The following is a 22,452-nucleotide window of genomic DNA, read 5'->3' as shown; positions in this document are numbered from 1 at the left end:
AGTGACTTCAGGTATAACATAAACCCCTATTTTTTTATCCCCCTCAAACACGTGCGTGTATAATTTGAAACCCGAGTTAGTACCAAAAAAGTAAATCAAGAAAACCCGAATTTCACGTCACGCCTCCTTTTTTTACCGAGTCGAATTAGGAGATATCAATGTAGGATAGGAGTTACTGAATATAAACATTGCGTTATCAGTTTCTAAATGCGGTTACTGGGACAAAAAATATCACTACCAATAGTGACCCACTTGTCTGGGAATGTAGATAGCCCTTGAACAGTTTATCTTTGTCTTGAACCCTTCTGGAATACTTTAATGCGCGTCTCATATGTCGAAGACAACCGAGATAAACTTTGGCAGTTTTAAAAGACTTTATTGGTCGGGATGCTAAATCATTAGGTTAGGTTATTTGTGCATTTTATGCACTTAACTTTTTTTAGCTACTTGTTAGCTGCTCTCAAATACATTGCTTGCTTGCTTGCTTGCTTATAATAGGTTTTGCCTTTAAACCCGGTTAGGAGGTCTTCTGGTTTGTGGACTTAATGTTTTAGTTTTTCCCATGCACTTGACCCAAAAATCTCACGTCATAATAGGATGCTCACGACTTGCTTTCACACACTTTGTTTACACAGCCGAAAGAACAAGGACCCTCTAACTAGGTCCGAGACAAAAGTCATAATGCGTATATTAAACAAGTTACACCATGAATGGCTTGTGCAAACCGGGATGCTTAGTAGCTATTCAGTAAATGAAAGGATTGTGTGCATAGGATACCCAAAAGTTAAGGCCCGAGAGTGAAATTGAGGTCGAATAAAGATTCCAAGATACTCTAAAATTTGGTACCATTACTTTAATAGCCGAGTTTACAATATCTGAAATGCTGATTATACACACAGGGAAAAAGATTATAGTAATAAAAAATCCTTTGTTGAAGATTTATTCAAATTGCTCCAATTACAGTTTTCTACGCGGTCGTTCAGAGCTATGTCAATTGGGACGATTATCCTTTGGAATGTTTGAAAAGCATTAAAACATCCTTAGAGTACTTACGGAACGAAGATTTAACCAAATTGCCTTGTCGACAAACGATGCTTACCTGCAAGAGAAAAAAACTATTAGTGGATGAAGCGTAAATTATGCAACTAAGAACAAGAATTTTTAATTGAGCATGTTTCAGCGCACTGTTTACGTAGCATCTAGTATTAAACGAGGACGTTCCAGGTAAATATCAGCTCCCACACAACTTCGACATGTCTTTATAATTATGTGGAGACAAAATGACCGCTATTATAATAATCGTTGGCTGGCTAGATTTCTAACGAAACCGGTCCGCGTGGGCGTGCCGCAAAAGCACCTAACTCGAGTATAACTGGTACGATGCTGCCTTCTAAGACACCTTGGTACGGTTACTGGGCTTGTATTAGAAATTATTCGTTGCTGTGATGATGTCAACTCACATTGGGAATACACTTGGCTAGACTATAGACTCGTAAAACTCAACATCGTGATACTTTAATAAGTTTTACAGATTTTCAGTCTGGTATTTTATTATGAACGCTTTCAAATTCGGTTGTTTTAAAAATATTTTCAATTCTGTAAGTTTTATTGTAAGAAAAACTCATTAGGCATCATAAATTAAAATATCCAACGCTATTCGCAAACTTGCAGCTCTAGCATAATTTACTTCGACGTTTATCTTCCTCTATATTTACGGCAAAATCGTAAAGATACATGAGAATGCAGCCGTGGATGTTAACAGTTCGTTAAGTATGCGTTCTTCATAACAGTGAGCATGATGGAGTATAGACTAAGATCGAAACGACACTTTCACTACGTCGAGCTATTGTTGCTACTTTTGTTGGAAACTGATCTACGATTCTATTGTGTTTATAACGTGCTTGTGCGTTTATTTTGCGATTCATTATTAAGTAGCACTTCTATAGACTATCTGGGATTAATACGGGAGCCACTGTCATCCATAAAACTAATAAATATCACGCTTGTGTTGAAACATTGAACAGTTAACTCGCTTGCAATTTTATTTATCCACTATATACAAAGTGAGCAAATAAAGAATGTTTTATTTATCTTTTTCTAAAATCTGTTGTGTCAGTAATTGCAGTGTGCAATTAGGACCACATTCCCGATAGGCCTCATAATTGCACAAGTCCTGCTCCACAGTGTCGCGACTAGGGTTGCTATACGTCAGGAGGTTCCCTGGCTTGTCAGGATTTTTAGTCCTTTGTCATGGTTGCGGGGGGACATGGCAAGTGTCAGGGTTTTTTAGAAACCTCAACTAACCACAAAAGTTTGGAGTTTGGCAAAGAAGGTTTTTGCTGGGAGAGTACCATGAAAGTTTTGGAATAAGAGTTAATGGTCAAGTTGTTTGCAGAAATGTCCGTCCAGGAAACGTTAGGATTTTTAGGGTGAAATCGAGACGTTTGTCCGTATTTTTTTTTTTTTTTTTTAATGGTAGAGGAGGCAAACGAGCAGACGGATCACCTGATGGTAAGCGATTACCGCCGCCCATGGACACCTGCAACACCAGAGGGGTTGTAAGTGCGTTGCCGGCCTTTAAGATGGGAGTACGCTCTTTTCTTGAAGGTTTGAAGGTCGTATCGGTCCGGAAATACCGCAGGCGACAGTTCATTCCACAGTTTAGCTGTGCGAGGCAGAAAGTTCCTGGAAAAACGCACAGTTGAGGACTGCCAACCATCTAAGTGGTGAGGATGGAAATGTTTATATTCTTTTTTTTTCACAAGTCAACCCTAGTAGCGACAGGCCGTACATAACTTTATGCTAAACTATTCCTTGCCAAGATCACTATCTGTACTCGTAGATAATTTACTAGGGCTGCCTTTATGCTAATGTGAAATTATTGCACGTTTACGGAATTGTTTATAGACTTTAAAGTTGGAACTTTATCAAGCCATAATTTCCTACTACATGACAGTACCGGTAGAATGCTTCTTGTTTAAAAACATGATTAAATTTCTACGATCTTAACTGGATTCCCTTTGGGGCTAATAATTCATTAAGTTTATTTGTACTCTTTTTTGTAAGTTAAAATAAATAAACATAGAAGAATTGAGTTCTTTACTGCTTGACTAAACCAAGGGAACATCATTTACTAGTCCTACACAAAATATATTCAAATTATTGTTAAAGGGATTTCGATAAATATCTATGAAAACTTAGATAATTAAATGTAAAGTGCTTGTTTTCCGAGCATTGCGAAAAGGTTCAGTAACCTTAAAAAGCTGCGCGAGAGCGTTGAACCTCGCTATTGTGGGCGCCTAGTTGGAAAATTCGCAAAACACTGCAATTGATCGTTTTTTGACCTGTCCACTATTATGTTTATTTCATCATCATCATTTAAGAGCATGGCTCTTGTCGGTGGAGTATGTTTATTTATGAATCCTGAATAGTATTACGACAACGGCATAATATTAGATAAAATAGAGTAATTTAGAAGCATTGTGTCAGTAATAATAATAATATATGTATTTAGTTCTAAATTACGCAATAGTAACGCAATAATAGGGTGACTGGTAATTCGACGAATACCTTAATAGAGGATAAGTTTTGAACAGTTTCATAATATGGGAAAAATACTAAACATTCAGAGTTTTTATGCGTATAAAAAATATCACCTCTATAGTTTACCTGACATTAAAAATCATTTCGATGTATTCTAAAGAATAACTGTCAAAGATGGCAATTGGCATGTCAACTTTGCTCCACCCCGTCTTCGTTTATCGCCAGCAATAGCCAGCACTTTAAACTCTCACGTCGACGGCACCGATTTCTGTTGTTATCGTACAAATACACGTGTACAATGTTTATTTAGCTGCGTTTAAGGAAAATGGTGGATCTGCGTACAACTAAATTATTTAAAATTAAACCCTATTACTAATTTATTCCTGATTGTATGATATAGGTATAAAATGCAATGGCTAAAATCTACCTATGTTTGTTTTTCTTTTCAAGTAAACAACAACACGTTAATATGCAAGAACACGTAAATAATTAAGTATGCGAGAAGCATGGTACAAGACACCTTCAAAGTCCAAAAGTCACCTAGTTAATAAAAGTCCACGTGTAGAATAAACAATAACAGTTGGAAACCGTTTGGTGTTCATGTTGTGGCGTTTAATGGAGGCACGGAGGTGTTTGTGTTGAACTGGAGTTAAGTTCAAGAACCTCGTTGTTTTGGAGATACGCCGCCATAGGTTTCCGGTGGATTAAGGCGTGCTAGATAGCTTGTTTTGCGAACTAATAGGGTATTTTATTTTTCATCGTAGCTTTAAATTATTACGTTCCAATTTTAGTAGTATTTTCTTGTCTAACCAGTAAAATTTTAATCCAATTTTGTGTTATATTTTATCTTAAGTAGAATTAGATTTCAATGCCGTTTTTTAAACTACGCAACATTTGACAACATATGTGTACATATGTATTGGCAAGGAGGTTATTTTGCGGTTACCGACTGACTCACACAGTTTACTAACAAATTGGTAGGTACCTAAAACATTGTTCATGAATTTCATGACAAACAGTTCTACAGATAATGCTATACGTGTATTCTATAAGGTATTATTACTTTACTAATTTGCATCGACACAACAAAACAATGAGATCGGAACTAAGCGAACCTTATCTTTCTAGCTAGGCTCCGATAACGTAGCATCGTACGAGACAGTACATATCCTTATCTAAGTTACTATTGTTATTCAATTGTACATCGTTAGAACAAAGAACCATAACAACAAGCTGATTATGTAATGAATTGACATTGTAAAATGATCTATTTAACAAAAAAACGTAGTCTTTAATTTTGTAAAAAAAAGAACCTCTCTAACGCACTTTAAATTAACAAAACGTAAGAATGATAGTTAACCCGAAACGACTTCTTTTTTCTGGAACGTTGCACAAAAATAATGGTTTTGTTCTAGTCGCGTTTGTTGGAGTGTGAATGAGATTTGGTGAAAGGCGTTGGAGGCCGCCGTACCGTTAATTCGACTACTGATGCGGTCGTACACTTTTAGGCTGCCGAAATACTATTTAATACGGTGCTCCATTTTTTTGTAGTTTTGGCACGTATGTGATTCATTAAGTCATAATCAGAAAGTAATGGCATTCTTTCAAAACTACAACTATAAGTACAATTCAATCAGGCGACATTATTTTCAAAGCAACGAGTTTCCAATTCGAATCGTAAATTCCAATTCAGGGAGCGCCAACGCCAACCGAATTGGCAATAAAAAACACAATTGCTCCGATCGTCACTGCACTGTTGTCGATCGATAGTCAAATCGTAAACCAATTCGGGGAGCGCCAAACGAACTGGCAATAAAAAAACAATTGAGTGCAATGTTGTCGATAGTACGCGGTGTCTGTGCTGCGACAAGCGTTGTTGTGCGTTCACCGCGGTTCGACGACCCGGTGCTAGAGCAGATGCGGAAATAGTGACGATTTGCGAAACATTTGCGACCAAATTGGTGTAATTCGCCATTGTTTTGTAGAAAATTCAGTAACAGTGTTGATGATAACTTTGGGCTTTTGGCTTGGTTGTTCCTTTGAGCAAATTATTAATGGAATAAATCCCGAAGTGGTCAAGTTTTCATATATACATGTTGACAAATTGTAATTTACAATAAATGGTGGTCGTTCGATGAATTATGAAATAAATGAAGTTTAAAAAAATTTGTTGCAGGAATACAAACTAGTTTTCAATGCTCTATAACACAGCATAAAAACAAACTCGTGCAAAGTCAAATACCATTAGTTAAAAATGAATGGTTGTCGTGGTCTGGGCGATACCGTTACGAGGTCGCAACAGCCACCCTGTAGGGCCTCAAGTAACGGAATTGCAAGTGCGTAGTACACGCACTCTTGCGCAGCTTTTTGCGCTCATTTGGTTGAATGCCGCAATTGTACTCGTAATTTTGCTACTTTGACTCTTCATGAGAAGATTCACTCGTTGTTTATGGATTTCAGTCCGAAATTATACCACCTGTGTGCGGTTCACTTTTATTTATATTGAACTGAGGTCTTTTAAATGAAAGCTTTCAAATTTTACAAAATTCTGAGTGTATAACGTAAATCCGTTGGTCTCTGTGAATCATACTCTTGACCCTCGATTCAGTTCAATGGTAACCGTATAAATAAGATAAATATTCATATTTCTGTTCCGTATAAATAGTTCGTTCACACACAATTAGCTCCATTATATAACTCCTTGCACCAGACGCATCAAAATACAAACAAATTTAAAATTCAGATGGTAACTCAATATCATAATTCTTATCTATATAAGAATAGCATGAAATATTAATTTTATCTCGACAATGCGTATTTTCATTGTCGTGGCTTCTATTCTTTCGAAGATCTTTTGTGAGTTTCTGAGTGGGAGATGCATCTCTTCAGTCACGTTTGGGTTCTTTGTAACTGTGGTACCTTTTGATCAATCATTGACTGAGAAATGATGTCACAGCGCGACAGGTCAAAGGGTTTGTTAGCTGAGCCATTTAGAATGCTCATTATGTCGGATGTTTGTCAAGAATTTCTTAAAACGAGCCCGAATATGGACTGCTTAGTTATTCATTGTCTGTGTAAACTATTTACGTTCAAGGAAGCATTACCATAGCACACACGGCGTGTTTGTAGATAACTGCGTTTACGTTTGTGGTTTAAAGTTAAAGCAATTAAGATAAATTCAACGATGCAATTTGCTGATTACAAGTGTTGTATTAATACACGCCGATGCAACATTGTATTAAAATCCGTAGAAAAATACTGAGAATGAGCAATGACTGTTTATTCAGTTGGGCTCAACAGTCGTCATAATTATGGGGAATTAACATTTCAATCTGATATTAACATAAATTTACCATTCATCGAAAGGTATCCATCACCTCGGATGATGTACGGGACATTTGTGTCAGTCGAGTCGTCAAGAAGAATGGAATGTCGCCGAGAGGTCCATTATCGACCGTATCGGAGCTAAAGTTCACACGTGACACAGGGGCTTCTGACCCCTTTTTTACCACGGCGACACAACCGTACGGGCCGTCTGATGATACAACTCGTATCAGATAGGTAGTATACTGTTAAAAGCTTTTAAAAACTTAAAGAGACATGCAACTCGCCGTCAGCATCGTGAGCATACCCCAGGGTTTTGGGTGTAAGAATGTACACTAGCCAAAAAATAGGTAAAAACTGTAAAAACAGAAAATATTTTAACATTTCTAAGCACATTTGGAGCTTACTATTTTTAATTCAAGCTTTGGTCACTTTTTTACAATAAACAAAGTAGTAAACACATGAAATCATTTTCTCCTACCCAAAACCCCGAGGATCTTTAGTGCGCATCAGACTTCCAGTAGTTAAATGTAATTATGAGAGTGGTTTTCTGTAAGATGGAGGTACTTATATAGTTGCGTTGTTTTAAAAATTATGTAACCAACAAAATACATTACTCCTTCACTCAGACTTCTGCAACCTCCAGAACGTGTTTCGGGCCCACGCACTCGTCGCCTACTTGACTTTCTCTCTGGTTCTTGGTCAAACAGGCTTGACAAACATTTTGAAATTCAAGGGCCTGTCGATGGAGGGCCTGTTTGCTGTGTACTTAGAATTAGGTTTACTTGACAAAGACATGATAGTTCAATGGCGTTTGCTTTAGTTTTGAATTTCCTGAGTTTGGTTTTGTTTTCATTTTATCACTTAGAGCACGTTCACATTACACTGTGGCCTATATACTGCAGTCTAGCACTAGAAATATTGGATCTTAGCCTGACTTAGACCTTTCTATTTGACTCTCCGTGAACAGTCATTGTCACAGTAATATCTAACGCCTCTAATAATACGCCTTTCATCCTCAGTTGCGTAACGCGTCGGTCATCCACAATAGAATATTAAGTGTGTCAGCCATATGTCAGCACAACAATAAAGGATTCATTGAAATGTAAGTCGAATCGAACCGTCTAATCCGACCACCTCTCGAGTGGCCTTTTCTCATTGAAATACGAAATCACTAATATTCTCAAGTTTATAAATCGACTGAATAATCTAGTAATACATCACGCATTTCCACGCCCTTCTTTTGTTGGACAACAAATTGTATGGAGCCTAAGAATTAACATAATTATGTGCTGTTTTCACTTTCTCTCCTATTTAAAAATGAACGCTTGAAGGCAGAGTGCAGTTAATTAAATCGTTCTCACGTAAGGCCAACTGGCTTGGGCCAAGGTCTTAGACTCGGTAGGTTTTAAGGATACAATCTTTCAGTGTTTCGAAATTTAAGGGAGTCATTAAGTCGTTAAGGTTGGTGGGAATGTTCCAAATCTGTCGTCGAATCAAACGCAAAGGGAAGCTCACGCAAGCCAAGAGGCACTTGGAAGGGACATTGCGACACGTATAATTATGTGAGGCGTCGTTCCCACGCAGAAGTCGTTAATAGACTTCCGTACAATTTGGGACAAGTTTCAGTACACAAATGTCGTCAATACAAACAAAGGACAATGATATTTCCTAATGCAAAGGGTTTAACATTTATTAATTGACAGATTTTGCTTTGAAAAACTTCATCGCGACCTTTTCAGTTAACATACGCGCAGAGAATGAACGAGTTTAATATACCTAATATCTATAAATAGAAATGTGGTGTCTAACGAATATAAAAACAATAGAACGTTTTGACCGTTGGTTTTAAAAAACTGCAGCAACCCCACAGCTGTTCGGCGCGGGCGCAGAGGGCGGAACATTACCGTTTTTATTTAAATTTCAGCTTCTGAAATCGGCCATATTGCTCAAGTTGACTGACCTTCAAAATTTTCAATTGCAAATGTCTTGCCCGCCGTCTGTCGTAAATCTGGCACGCGTTTAAATTGAAATTGACGAGTTCCATTTAAAACAATCAGCAGGCGTTTATTGAATCAGATTGAGGGGCTTTGTCAAAATATGGGGATTTTTGTTTTGTGTTGTTGACGTTAAATAAATAGAATTGGATTGATTTGGAGTTTGTTTTTGATCAATAAAAACTGGCAACGATCACGCGATCACCTCGTATCAGGCATTTTTATTAAGGTCAAGTTCGCACGGGGTTGAAAGTTGTAATTATTTATTGATCCACAGTAAAACGTTGAAAAAAATCCCCCTTCGCATTGCTAAATATGGGCATGCGGAAAATGGCGAGGTCTAGCGTTTGAAGTAATATGACCCGGAGCTTCGAGCACTCTCAATTCATTGAATTAAAACTGTCTTTATCTTAATAGACCGTAAATTTCTTTTTTTCAGTCGTGAACTCTAATGGGTCTGGTCGTGGTTTTCAAATTGTCATAGGTAGACGTCCACAGGGCCGCATCGCATGCATCGGATCATGGATACACTTGTGTGAATTTCTATATAAAAAATACTATACGTTGCGTGCGATGCGTCCGGTGCGTGCGGATCAGTGGACGTACTTGTGTGACTAGTTTCTATACAAAGAATACTAAAATTTGTTGCGTGGATGCGGCCCTGTGGATGTCTACCTATGAAGGTGGTTTCGTTGCTTTTCCCGATGGAGACACCCATAGTTTGCAATAATTTGTAGCGTAAAAACTACAACGGATCTCTGCGTTACTGGCATTCGTTATTAGTTAAATTAACATTTTCCAGAGCGGTCAACCGTTTATGTACTTCAGTTCCCATTTACCACGTGCATCTATCGTGGGAAACCGTTTAACAAGGGTGATATATTGCTGATAGCAATTAAAGGGTCCACTGATCGGTACAAACCTTATTGGGAAATTACAGTTATCGATACACCCTAAACAAACTAGCATGGGAATTTGGGGCTACTATCAGTCGGCGATGCTACCGAAAGCATTTGCTTTCGATTACAAATTGAACAGCGTAGTCTCACCTAAAAGGAATAAGAACCCACTGGTTATCATTTATGCTTGAAGAGACCCTAGTATTTGTCAGGAAAGTAGTGAGTTATTTTTATGAGCAGTTAGCTAACAACTGTTTCGTGAAAATAAAAGCTTTGAGTATGTCATGTTAGGTAAGGTACTTAATCTTACTACTTAATCATCAAAAGTATACTTAACGTAGGTAGAAATCAAAAGTTCCAACCGTCACTTTCCCTGTTTGAAATCAGAATGATTTTACGGTCTGCGGTGACCGCCGTTCCCATCAAACCTTCAGAACGCCTCGACCGTGACATTCTTATCAGTTTTTACGACAGACGCGTACGTTAAATACCTAATTAATGCTCAAGGGGACGAAGAAAGTTATAAAAGAAGATATAACAAACATGATTAAAACTTGCACTCTTGTAACTGAGCGAATATCATTGCATTCTCGTATTCTTACTTTCCAGCTAAATGTTAATGTTAAGACAGAAATCGGAGTCTCGTAATAATATTTCTGGCCGGTTCTGCTAGACTAAGATCAGATAATGCTGGAATTTGAAACCATCGACGTGTGGAAATACCGCGCTCGAAAACGATCTCTTAAGAGCTTTAGCATGCCCTGTTTCTTCTACATGTCTGAAATTAACTTGATGCATCTGTTTCTAGTTGATGTTATAAAAATCCATAGTTTTCAATCTTTAAGGCAGAAATAATAATAAAATATAAAATCCGCTAACTGACTTCAAACTGACGTACTGTTTTCTAGTTATAAGACCTATTAGTAAGCAAAGAAAAGAAATCCATAAATGAATTATGAATTATTATGAAACTTTACTTAGTAGAATCTTCCTTTAAAATGCGAATTGCATCATCTTTCAGCACAATCGGAGACGAGTAACTGGCACAATAGATAAAGTACATAATTGCCTCTTGCGCCATCGGTGTCTTTCGCCCTTGATCCAATTCTAGTACGGTCTCGCTTAAACGATACCGTTTGTTTCAATACCGTTAATAAATTTTTGCATCTTTATTTGGGTCATTTTAATGTCTTCTTCATTCTCATATGTAAATGATTTGACTAGGTACGTCTAGACATGTAATAATTTTACTTGACAATTTTTGATTCAATTGATATTGAACGCGCATGATTTATTCAATTTTAAAATAAGGTATAAGATACATTTTTATAGTTAAGCATTAATTAAAATAATGTAATGAATGCATAACAACTTGTTTGTTTAAATGTTTCTTTTAATACAGGCATGTCTTAGCTCTAGTTACACTGGATTCTGTTTTTTGCCGTCAGGATGCATATCCCACTGCCATTAACTTGAACAAGAAACGAAGATTTTTTATCGCCAGGAGTCGTTAGAGGCATTGAACCATATCTTCCTTCCTGAGGGTAGGCAACGTGAGAACTATAACGTACTTCCATTAGTTTCGTGTCGGTGCCTGTTACAATTTACCATTTAACAAGTGCAAGTAATGAGAATTGTTCAATTGTCTGGCTTGTAGAGATAAGCCAATGGTTTGTTTGCTTTCCAGACCCAGAGAAGCAAAGTTGGTGTTCTAAATCTTAACGATTCCTTGGGGATGACTTATTAGAACACTCATCGACTATACAGTTAAATTTTAGTGGAGATTATTTTGTGTGATGTATGTGTTTGCATTTATACGTTCTCCGACTCATAAATTGTCCAACAGCGCGCAAACATGACAAATTTTCCGTATAATGCAGTGAGGTTTATTCCTTGGACAATTGGCCACTAAAAAGTGAACGACCGTTTCGTGAGAGGTCATCAGCGTTGCAGTTGCGTGTTGAAATCGATCTCGTAGTCAACAGATGACGATTTAGGATAGTTGGGGGATAGGGAATTTCTCCCCCGGACAGTTTTGAAAGAGCTTAAGGGCCATTGCGGCCCCTATACTGTTCCTCCTTTTTAATTTATTTTTGTAGTGTTGGGGTGGCGTAAACGCAGATGCGTGGCGATCGATACAGCCGTTACGAGATCTGTTAATATGTTCAAATTCGGAACACGTGTGAACACCTTTTTTGTTTCGCCCGCATCGCGCTTTGTCGAAATTTTTTGACGGTTTATCAGAGTGTAATGCTGCTTTCTTTTCTGCTTTTTGCGGTTGTAACGTTTGAATTTACCAGTGATCGTCGAATGAAGTATTTTAAACTAAATAACGTTCACGTAGTATAATATAAATTTTCCAACCTAAATGCGACTATTTAAGGATATTTCCCTTAAATGCTGGCAGTATTAGCTGATTCATCAATTTCATCAAAGATGTGGAGGAAAAACCATGTGGGTTTTACAATCATTAGAATTTTCATATGTGTAATTAAATTTTTAGAAGCTAACACATCAGAAACTATCGATAATCGAAACAACATAAGTCTTATTATAGTTATTATGTTCAACTTAAGGGAAGACGCCATATGTAAGGAAGAAGAAAGGAGTACTATTTGCATGCATTACGGTCACGAAAGTACCTTGTATATGTAGCTGAAATGACACAACGTCAACCAAAACGTAGGAGGGTCAACTTGAGAGGGTTAGTAAACCAAAACAACCATAGGTATTGTCGGTGAAAGTGACAGTTAGAAAATCAATACGACCGTTAGTGTCCGCGAGGGCGCGCACGCGCCTGTGTGTTATTTGTCAAAAGGACGTATGAGAGTATAACGTTTGAGGGCGCAAACGACGTTTGTAGGGATAGTGCACGGTATTGTTGCGCGCAGTTGATTTATGTACTCAGTACGTCAGGCGATTTATTGGGGCAGCTCCCTTAGTGAAATTATAAATATGGGGATATGTAGTTTAGGTATTTAATTTTATTAATAGAATTTGTCCTATCAAAATAGGATGAATAAAAAAAACTTGCACTAAGTAAAATGTCTATACCCAAAGTAAGATTTGAGGTCACAAAAGCCTAAAATAAGCTGGCATATGCTATTTATAACTGCAAGGTATAATTGTTTCCTGAAGATGAAATTCAATCCTCACGAATTCAAACCCTTTCGGGCATTATAAAGTTTCAAGTAAAGCAATTACTTGACCACCAACTGACGTAAAAACCCTTCGCGAATTGCAACAATTTCTAATTCTACCCATTAGAATAACCCCCGCTGTTTCGTCCACTTACGTTCACAGAAACCCAAAACATTTGGGTTCAACGACTTCTAGAGGGCCAAATGTGTAATTATGTCATAGAAAAGGGATAGAAATAGGTGACCCGGTTATTTTAGGAACCCCTGCGTTGTTCTTACAGTTGGTCAGTTTCAGACAATAGAATTTGTGACCCTTGAGAGCTCCTTGTAAAATCTTAGGAAGTCATTGCATCTGCTAGGCCCAATGCAGCCGATTTTAATATCAAAATAGGCAAGAGTTTTGGCGAGTGACGTGATTTAAATGTCACTTAGTACGCCCGAGTCGAGATACGATTGAAAAAATACAATGAGACGTAAACGTAGTAACGGCCCACTAGTAAAGCAACAAAAAATGCTAAGTTTAAAAAATTGTCATTGTCACAATTGGTCCGATGCCCGCTTTAACAATACTAATGACCATCTTAAAGATTTAAATTTAGACAAAAAGTGTTGAACTCAATTTAGGTACTAAATGTTGTGCGTTTTTTACAAGTTGTGTAATGTTGTAGCATCCTGAGTCGTTACGACCTACCTCAAGCGGTTTGGCGACCGTTGCGTACGGAACATACGTGCATTCTTGTGTATGTACTACCTACAGTCAATTTGCCAGACAAGTGGGCATGATGCAGAATGATTTCAATTTGATTGAGTACCTACCGGTACCTGTAATATGTACGTGTAAACCTAGGTAGGCCCTATTGTATTTTTTAATTTTTATGTCATTGTCACTATTCCTACTTATAAATATTTCGCTTCAATCACAATGATAGGTGGGAGAATCAACTTTTTAGCGTCACTCGTTGCCATGGTTACGATTAGTTGTCCAGGGGACAAAAGTTCATTGAAATACTGATTTTATGGTACTTAAATTAATTAAATTTGCGTTTTTGTGGTCGTTATAACCAATGTCCATAATGGGCCCCCTACTAAGCATGTTAATAGAACGGCATACAACGTCTCTTCAAACAAACTGTGCCACTGTTGTCCCTTGGACAACGGGACAGGATAACAAAACAAAAAAAGTTGATTCACCCAGGTATTAACTCCTTTAACTCCAGATAGGTTAAGGCGTTCCAAAATTGATTCACTTGCCTTGCAAGTACAAGTTGCGAAAGACCTTATGTTAAACGAGTATAACAAGGATGAATGAATGGTACGCGAAAATTAATCAACAAAAACAGATTCATTCATAGGAATCATAGGTAAATCAATATATAAGTATTTTTTGTGCTACATAAGTATGAGTATAACCTAACTTTCTTTTCTACAATTACCAATGTTATAATTACCTACGTAAGTACGTTCAACGTCCTAAGCCTCACCATGACGCAAAAAAACCGTGGCCATGTTGCGAAGAGCGCATCACTAGCACGCATGCGCGCTGACGCGGCGTCGGCGTCGACGCGACCCGATCCATTTTAAAAGGCCGTAAGCGTCAAGAGTTTACAAGCCTTTACGACGTTTGGAAACTAGATTGACCTATCGTAAATACAAGTGCGATTTAAAAAGGCGTATCCGTCATACGAGTTCCTTTGTTTTAATGGCTATCTTCGCAGCCAAATCGCGTGAATTGGGTGAGCGAGTACCTTATAGATAATTTACTAAACAAATAAACGTGCGTGAATGGTTATAGTAAATTACAGTTGTATAAGTGTACGTATAGATTAGCTTACTACTTGTATATAGCTATATACGATAAAGTGTTTTAGGTTGGAGTAAGATAAAAATAATAGGCCTACCTATTTATTTTTATAAGAATGACGGTGTTAACTAGGCACGGCTTGGTTTGGGTTTAGTGTTTACTGTAAGTTTTTCAACCAAATGAAAAAAGTATTTTATTTATATGAATAATAGTTTTCTAAAATTAGTTACAACTTACAATTTTATTTGTTTTGTGTAAGAAGTTATTAAGTTTAATTGACCAAAGCGTTAGCGAAGTTCTTAGTTTTACTCGGGCAAACTGCTTTCGTATGTTCTCCTACAGGTCGCAATTCTGAACCGATTCTCGTGAAATTTTGTGAGGAGGTTCAGTAGTTAGATATAATTTTTTGGCGTTTCGTTTTTTGGAAAAAGTTCAATATGGTGGAAATTGGCATAAATAATTCAAGTGCCATTAGAGTCTATGGCACTTAAGAGCTTTGCGTTACGCTGTGATTATGACTCGACGAAGTAATATTTTTTGTTTTTAAATTTTTTTAGCTTATGAATTTTATCGCGAGATCTACAGCTCACAGAGCCACTTGAGTAATAATTAGAAAAAAAGTATTAATTTTATAAGCCTCCTTTAAAAGTTAAAACTAAAGATATTTTTTTTCGGTTAAGTTTTTAGCAATTTCTCGTAATATTCTTAATAATTAGTATTTATTTCAATTAGTGTCAATTAGCACATAGTATTCCCGGTAGTTAGTGTAATAGTAAACACGTAGTCCGCGACATATGCGTTTGCGCACCGCGTTGTTTTCAACTTTTCACGCACACATGTGCAGTCTAAAATGGGACAAATGTGGGAGGCGAACGTACCTATCTGGATGTCAAAACAATATAACTAGGTCAAATATATTACAAACCCAGGCATATGGTCACATTGTAATCAATTTGTTTTGTTTAACAATGAACAAATGTGTAACGTCTTTGAAATTTTAGAACAGATATTTTATATAATAAGCAGTTAAATACATTTTTTACCTCAAAATGTCCCCTTTAGTTAAGAAGTTACGAAAAAACTCCATTAGAAATTAACTAAGAAAAGATTTGCGCTTAATCTTAATTATTAATTGCAAGGTAAGTAATGAAAGAATAATGGACTTCCTTGCTCCCTAAATGAATTCATTGACACCTTGATGGTCAAAAAAAAGTCATTTGACTCATTAAAGGGGCGACTGAGATCAAGTTTCAAGGGTTGAATGAACCAAATCACAGATTAGCTAAAAAAGTTCCCCTCTTAAACGTCTAACTTCAATTAATAACACATTTTACGAACCACTTAAGCCGGAAGACTTTTATGTCTAATCAGAATTCTGCATCAAGTAAAAATCGTCGCGAAAATAAGAACATACTTTAACAGTCCTATTTCAACAGTGCAGTTATACTAACGAGGTACTGAACAATGAACAGACTAATAAGTGTCCTTCTCAAGTACCTAGTCATCATTAACTAGCAAGACTAACGACGCCAACGCAGGCGCATCGTGGCGGCAACAGCATTCGACTTCACATTAAATAAATATTAATAATATTAGCAACCTTGGATATCGTAGCTCTGATTCATTATCGCGGTAAACCAACTTTAATGCACCTTTAAATAAGTTTTTCTCCCAAGCCCGCAATAAACTGCATAGTGATAAGAGATAAAAAAAAAACAAGATGCAATTTTAAGATAAACTGACCTGTTATTCTCTTCTGCGTCTTGCCGCTCTCGGGGCTCGATAGTTTCGTAGGCGATTCTTGCGATGGTGCGCTGGGCTTAGGCGGCGCCATGGCCATGGGTGCTCTTCTGAGGGCCGCCGGGACCGCCGACGCTGGCACTAGCGACCACGCGAACCTCTGAGGGCCCGGCAGAGGTTGCTCGTTTGCGAAATCGAAACCCCATCTCTGGCTGTCCAGCTCCAACTGTCTCGCCAACTCCCGTTCGACAAACTTTCTATTTTCTTCTCTATCGGTGCAACCGAATAGGTTTCTCCTCACTCCCTCGAGCGTGGTGACACCTCGCACCCGTAACGACCTCGTGTCCAGCACGGAGGTCGTCTGCAGGCCGGGCGCTCTCACACTTAACGCTGACATCTCTTCTAGCCGACTGAGTCCACCACCAAACACAGCGCGAACACACTTCTCTGATAGCATCCGCGACGCTCTCCTCACCTAGCGTAAACAAGGTCAAAAATCAGTTTTTGAACGCAACACGACGTAATAATCTAGGCACGCAGCTAAATGTTTGGTCCATCACGCACTAATAAGAACACGAGTTGAGTTTCTAATTCAGGTTTGTGCAAGTGAGCGTAAACAATTCGTAAAAACACGCAACGTCACAAAACAGCAACGTGCGCCCGCACGACCGAGGTACGTCCGGAGACTGACGATGACGAAAAATGAGCAATGCTAGGCGTCGCCAGCGTTGCGCGTGCGTGGCGTGGCGCTAGCAGCGTCGGTCGAAATAGTTCCACTTCCCGACACCGTGTGGCGCCACCGACCTCAAAAGTCGCATGCGCTCGTGCTTTGTGATAACGGAGAGGCCATCGAGTGTTGCCTTATCGCGTAGGTTTGAGCCATGATATTCGTTTTTAGGGTTCCGTAGCCAAATGGCATAAAACGGAACCCTTATAGTTTCGCCATGTCCGTCTGTCTGTCTGTCTGTCTGTCTGTCTGTCTGTCTGTCTGTCTGTCTGTCTGTCCGAGGCTTTGCTCCGTGGTCGTTAGTGCTAGAAAGCTGAAATTTGGCATGGATATATAAATCAATAAAGCCGACAAAGTCGTACAATAAAATCTAAAAATTTAATTTTTTTTAGGGTACCTCCCCTACACGTAAAGTGGGGGTGAATTTTTTTTTTCGCTTCAACCCTAGAGTGTGGGGTATCGTTGGAAAGGTCTTTCAAAACAAATAGGGGTTTTCAAGAAACATTTTTTGATAAAGTGAATATATTCGGAGATAATCGCTCAGAAAGAAAAAAAAATTGTGTCCCCCCCCCTCTAACTTTTGAACCATAGGTCCAAAAAATATGAAAAAAATCGTGGAAGTAGAGCTTAAGAAAGACATTAAATGAAAACTATAGCGGACATGATCAGTTTAGCTGTTTTTGAGTTATCGCAAAAAGTTTTCCTTTCATAGTAAAAAGACTTACTTTAATTAGGTACTGATTATGCAAATTTGCCTATTTGTTTAACTCGGGTGAAAGGTACCGTTTCATCCCTTGGTTAACAATTTACTATACTTTAAGCTCCAGTTTAGCTTATTGTGACGTAAGAGTAACTACGGAACCCTACACTGAGCGTGGCCCGACATGCTCTTGGCCGGTTATTTATTTTAACTCGACGAATCGTCCACTGCTTTAGTTTTTTGGTATATTGTTGGTATTGTTAATTTTAACACTAATAGCTAAAATACCTTTATAAATCGAACAAAATTGTCTTTAGGATAAATAAAGTTACAAATAGTTTTAATTATTCAACAAGGTAGGCACTGATTTAAACTATCACGATTTTTACACATTATTTACTTATAAAAACGGGACTTAATCGCATATTATGTTTAAATTTACCTCCGACGTTTCGAGGATGGTGTTGTTACCACCACCATTTAAGCTAGTCTTCTCCGAGACCAACGCCGTCCTCGAAAAGTCGGAGGTAAATTTAAACTTAATACGCGATTAAGTCCCCTTTTCTATAAGTTAATAATGTAGGCATTTAGTTTAATGTTTCTTGAATTATGAACTAATTAATAAAACACCCAAATTACATTTTAATAATTTACAATATCAAACGATATTTACCACTTACTACTAGTTTTTCGGTGAGAAAAACATCTTGAAAAAACCTGCACATCCGCGAAGAATTTCAAAGGTGTATGTGGAGGCCCAACCCGCATTGGGCGAGCAACGTGAGGACTATAGTACAGTCAAGTGTAAACATATGGGTGTACACATCTTGCTCAAAAATATGTCCCATAGCATCTTATTCCAGTGTAATAAGAGCGTAGTACCATATTTATGAGACGATTCTTTCGATACATATTTTTGCACTTGACTGTACAAGCCCTCTCAGTGGGAGGAATTTACATAAGGTCAATATGGGTAAGTGTAACATACTTTTGTAAAAGTTAACTTTAAACAGATAAATCAAGATCATAAAGTTGGATTTCGAACACTGCCCTAAGGTACTCTACTCGTACAATACGGTACGGTTCAACTTTAGCTGGAAACAATGTGTTTTATGTTATTTTGATGATTACTAGATGGTATTTAATGTCTTAAATGAAAGTAGCGTTAGAGTCACACTTCTCCAGCAAAATGAGGTAAGTGTAACTGCATTGTTAGTTAGTTAAGTTTTTAATTTTAAAACGTAATAACCATGATACTAAACGATGATAATTCATTAATTTGTATCTATATTATGTACATAGTTAATTATTATCATTTATGATAAAATAAAATCCGGGATAACTGTGGCATATGTGTTCCTAGCTGAGGTGGAAAACCTTTTTTTAATATATTTTTTTTTTCATTTAATTAATTTATGTGTAAATATTTTAATTATTTGTTGTTTGTAATATGGATATCTGGTCCGAAATAAAAGCTTTTTTAAATGCATTTTTAAGAAAGTTCTATTTTTTGAATACCACATCGGTGGCAAACAAGTATACGGCCCGCCTGATGGTAAGCAGTCACCGAATCCTATGAACGCCTGCTACTCCAGAGGTGTTACATGCACGTTGCCGACCCTTTAAAAACCTGTACACTCCTTTTTTGAAGAATCCCATATTGTATGTAACCTCTGTTTTCCCGAGGGTATACAATATGGGGTTCAATATGGGGTAAAAGAGCTCTCTTTTATTAAAGCTTTTATTATTGAAGAAAAACTAACGATTTTATCAAGATTTTATTGTTTTACATTATATCATTAATAATACATATAACAAATAATTGATTACGATCCCTGATACGGGGCAAGTGTATCATACAGTCACACTTGCCTCAAGTGAAATAGACACACTTTTCCAATCACTCACTATTTAGGATACATTTTTAAATAATAAGAATAACTTGAAAACTAAAAAGCATATTTGATACTTACCTATTCAGAATTAACGGAGTTGACGAATTTTCTTAGATTTTTATAGATCGAAGTGCATCGTGTGAATTGCAACTTGTATTAAAAATTTCACTGATTTCAAAATGACGATACTCGTAGTTTCACAATTTGCATCACAACGTCACATGTAGGACTTAATTTGAATAGATCATTTATTTGCTCATGACAACTGATCATACCAGTATCAAAATTTCAAATAGTCTACGCAACATGAAGGCCAGTTACACTTATCCCGTAGCTACACTTACCCGTATTGATCTTAGTATATTTCATTATACGAATGCGCGAAACTCAAAATATATTTAACTGATTTACAGGGGACAAAAGAGCCGACAGCTTCCTCGCTCAACGAATAAGCGTTGCGATTCAGCGAGGAAATGCTGCCAGTATCTTTGGCACTATGCCCCAGATCAGACCTCATGATCTTTTGATATAGATTTTTAGTTTTTAATTAGTTTAAGTTTGTATTGTACCTTTATTTACATTTTACTGTAATTCTTATTAATTGTTAACTGTTTTATAAATAAATAAATAACTGATTCACTGATCAACTTTTCTCATTTTTTTATATTTACGTAAATGAATAGCCAGAAATGGTTTACGAATCTTACCATATTATATATATATTTTAACGATAATTTGTTAAAATAAATGTTTGATGAGCAATTCGATTCTTTTTTATCTTCTGTAATATAAGTATGCACTCTAAATTTGTTCTGGAAAATAAATTCAAAGCAAGCAACATTAGGAAAAAACCCCACATCTCAGATAATTTGTTATAATGGCAACACTATATCAGACTTGTTTACGAAATAAAGAAGACGTGTCTAGTTACGTGTGCAAGCAGTCAGGCGCTTGCGGTGGATGTGTTTCTGAGTAAAATACAGTCGTCTTGCTCTATTATACGGTCAAAACGGATTGTGCGCAGTAGATAGAAGATATATTAATAGCTTGTAGGATCGCCGCCATCTTGCCGAAACAAGGCTAACTAGATTTGAGTTAGTAGATTTATCGCAAGGATTTTTATTATTTTACGTGTTATTCTTAACTTTATATTTAAAACAATCGTACCATTATTTTCATTATTTTTTTCGAAACGTATGTAACTTTTTCGATCGTAAACTACATCGTTATCGAATCTTTAGATATTAAATCGTGTGATATTGCCGTCTTAGTAAACAATAAAAATTATGTGACGTATTCTAAAGTTAATATATAGTCAAAAATAGATAAAATGTTGTTGCAAACTCACCATTCGAATATTTTGAAAAGTCGAACGCGGAAAATCGTCAATTTGCCGTCGGAGTTCGCCGCTGTACTAATTTTCAAGATATGACAATGACGCGCAGCGCAAGCGCGGGCTCGTTCCTGATTGGTCGAAAAAGGCGGCTACCGGTTTCATTGGCCGGTGTATTTTAGGCGGCAATTTTCGGTTGGTTGAGGGACCGGATGGCGGGAAATAAAGGACACTTTCCGGCGCGCGAGACTTTGGGCTTGGAAAATTCTTTGGCGCGCTTTGAATACTTTTTGTTTGTAGAGTAAATAGAAGTTGATGAGTTTTCTTTGTTGAGAAACATGTGCAAAGATTAATTAGGTACTACGTAGTCTACGTACGAACATACATTTGGTACGATGAATTGGTTGTTTGTTTTGTTTCGTCCGCGAAATTTGAATCGATTGACCTAATTAATTTGTTTTATTTTAGTACCTACCTGTTTTATTGTTGTATTTGCGTAAGTTGTGTTCTTTTTGTACCAAATTCTTTTAAATATTTTTTGTTTAGTGACTTTTGTGTCGTGTTTAATAAGGAATTGTAAAATATTTGGAATTAAACTTACAATACGTTATTTATATGTATGTATTCATGTTTAAACTATTCCTGTCATATTTATATTTATTAAAATTTATCTTATAATGATGAGGTTGTTTTTATCACTATTTCTACATATTAGTGAAAGTATAGGTACTTTTCTAAAATGTAAGCAATTAAGTTTTAAGTTTTTTTTACCAAGCGGAGATTTGTCGCGTAAACCTAAAAAAAATGGTTTCAAACAAGATTTTGTTTTCAATGTTCTGGTAGATGCAGCGGTGACATATTGACCTATTTAGGTATAACGGAAATCGGCGCGCGCGCAAAAACTATATCCGCTCCGAACAGATCAACAGATGTTGCTACACATTTGCTCGAATAAATTAAGAAAACATGACTTAATTGTGGCGGTGGGAATTTAAATTAAACATACATATATTCAATATGTAGGCAGGTATATACTTACCATTTTGGAGGTTGAATAATTTTTACCGATTTGAGAATTAGACTTGAATTAAAGAAGTATGGAAAAAGGTATATTTCTTTTGAATTGTGGGTATTATTATTCTTCCCCAATGAGGAAGAGGTATTTTTTTTTAATACTTTTCTTTTAAGTATTTCAAAAATATACTATTTCTATTTAGGTAGCAATAGGTAGGTTGAACTCGAAATTGTAGACATATTATTTTCAACCATCAGGAGTGCCGTGAAATTGTTACTGTTGTGGTTGTGTAGAAAATTATTATTTTCCTTGTATTTATATCCGACTACTTTTTTAAT

At 36.9% G+C, this 22,452-nt stretch overlaps 1 protein-coding gene across 1 annotated transcript in view; it reads right to left on the bottom strand.

Moving 5' to 3' along the window:
- Positions 1–21,198, bottom strand: part of LOC133525041 (uncharacterized) — a 44,852-nt gene extending 23,654 nt beyond the window's left edge. Inside the window, exons 1-2 of the mRNA XM_061861254.1 lie at positions 21,115–21,198; positions 16,448–16,919 (exon numbers count right to left, since the gene is read on the bottom strand). Of these exons, the coding sequence (XP_061717238.1) occupies positions 16,448–16,919; positions 21,115–21,117 (475 nt within the window). The 5' untranslated portion in view covers positions 21,118–21,198. The remainder of the gene's footprint in view (positions 1–16,447; positions 16,920–21,114) is intronic.
- Positions 21,199–22,452: the final 1,254 nt, after the last annotated feature.

The sequence above is a fragment of the Cydia pomonella genome, chromosome 14 (genome assembly GCF_033807575.1).
Source record: "Cydia pomonella isolate Wapato2018A chromosome 14, ilCydPomo1, whole genome shotgun sequence".
NCBI classification, from domain to species: Eukaryota; Metazoa; Arthropoda; class Insecta; order Lepidoptera; family Tortricidae; genus Cydia; species Cydia pomonella.
The sequence above is the reverse complement of the archived record's forward strand: the minus strand, read 5'-3'. Positions and strand labels throughout refer to the sequence as shown.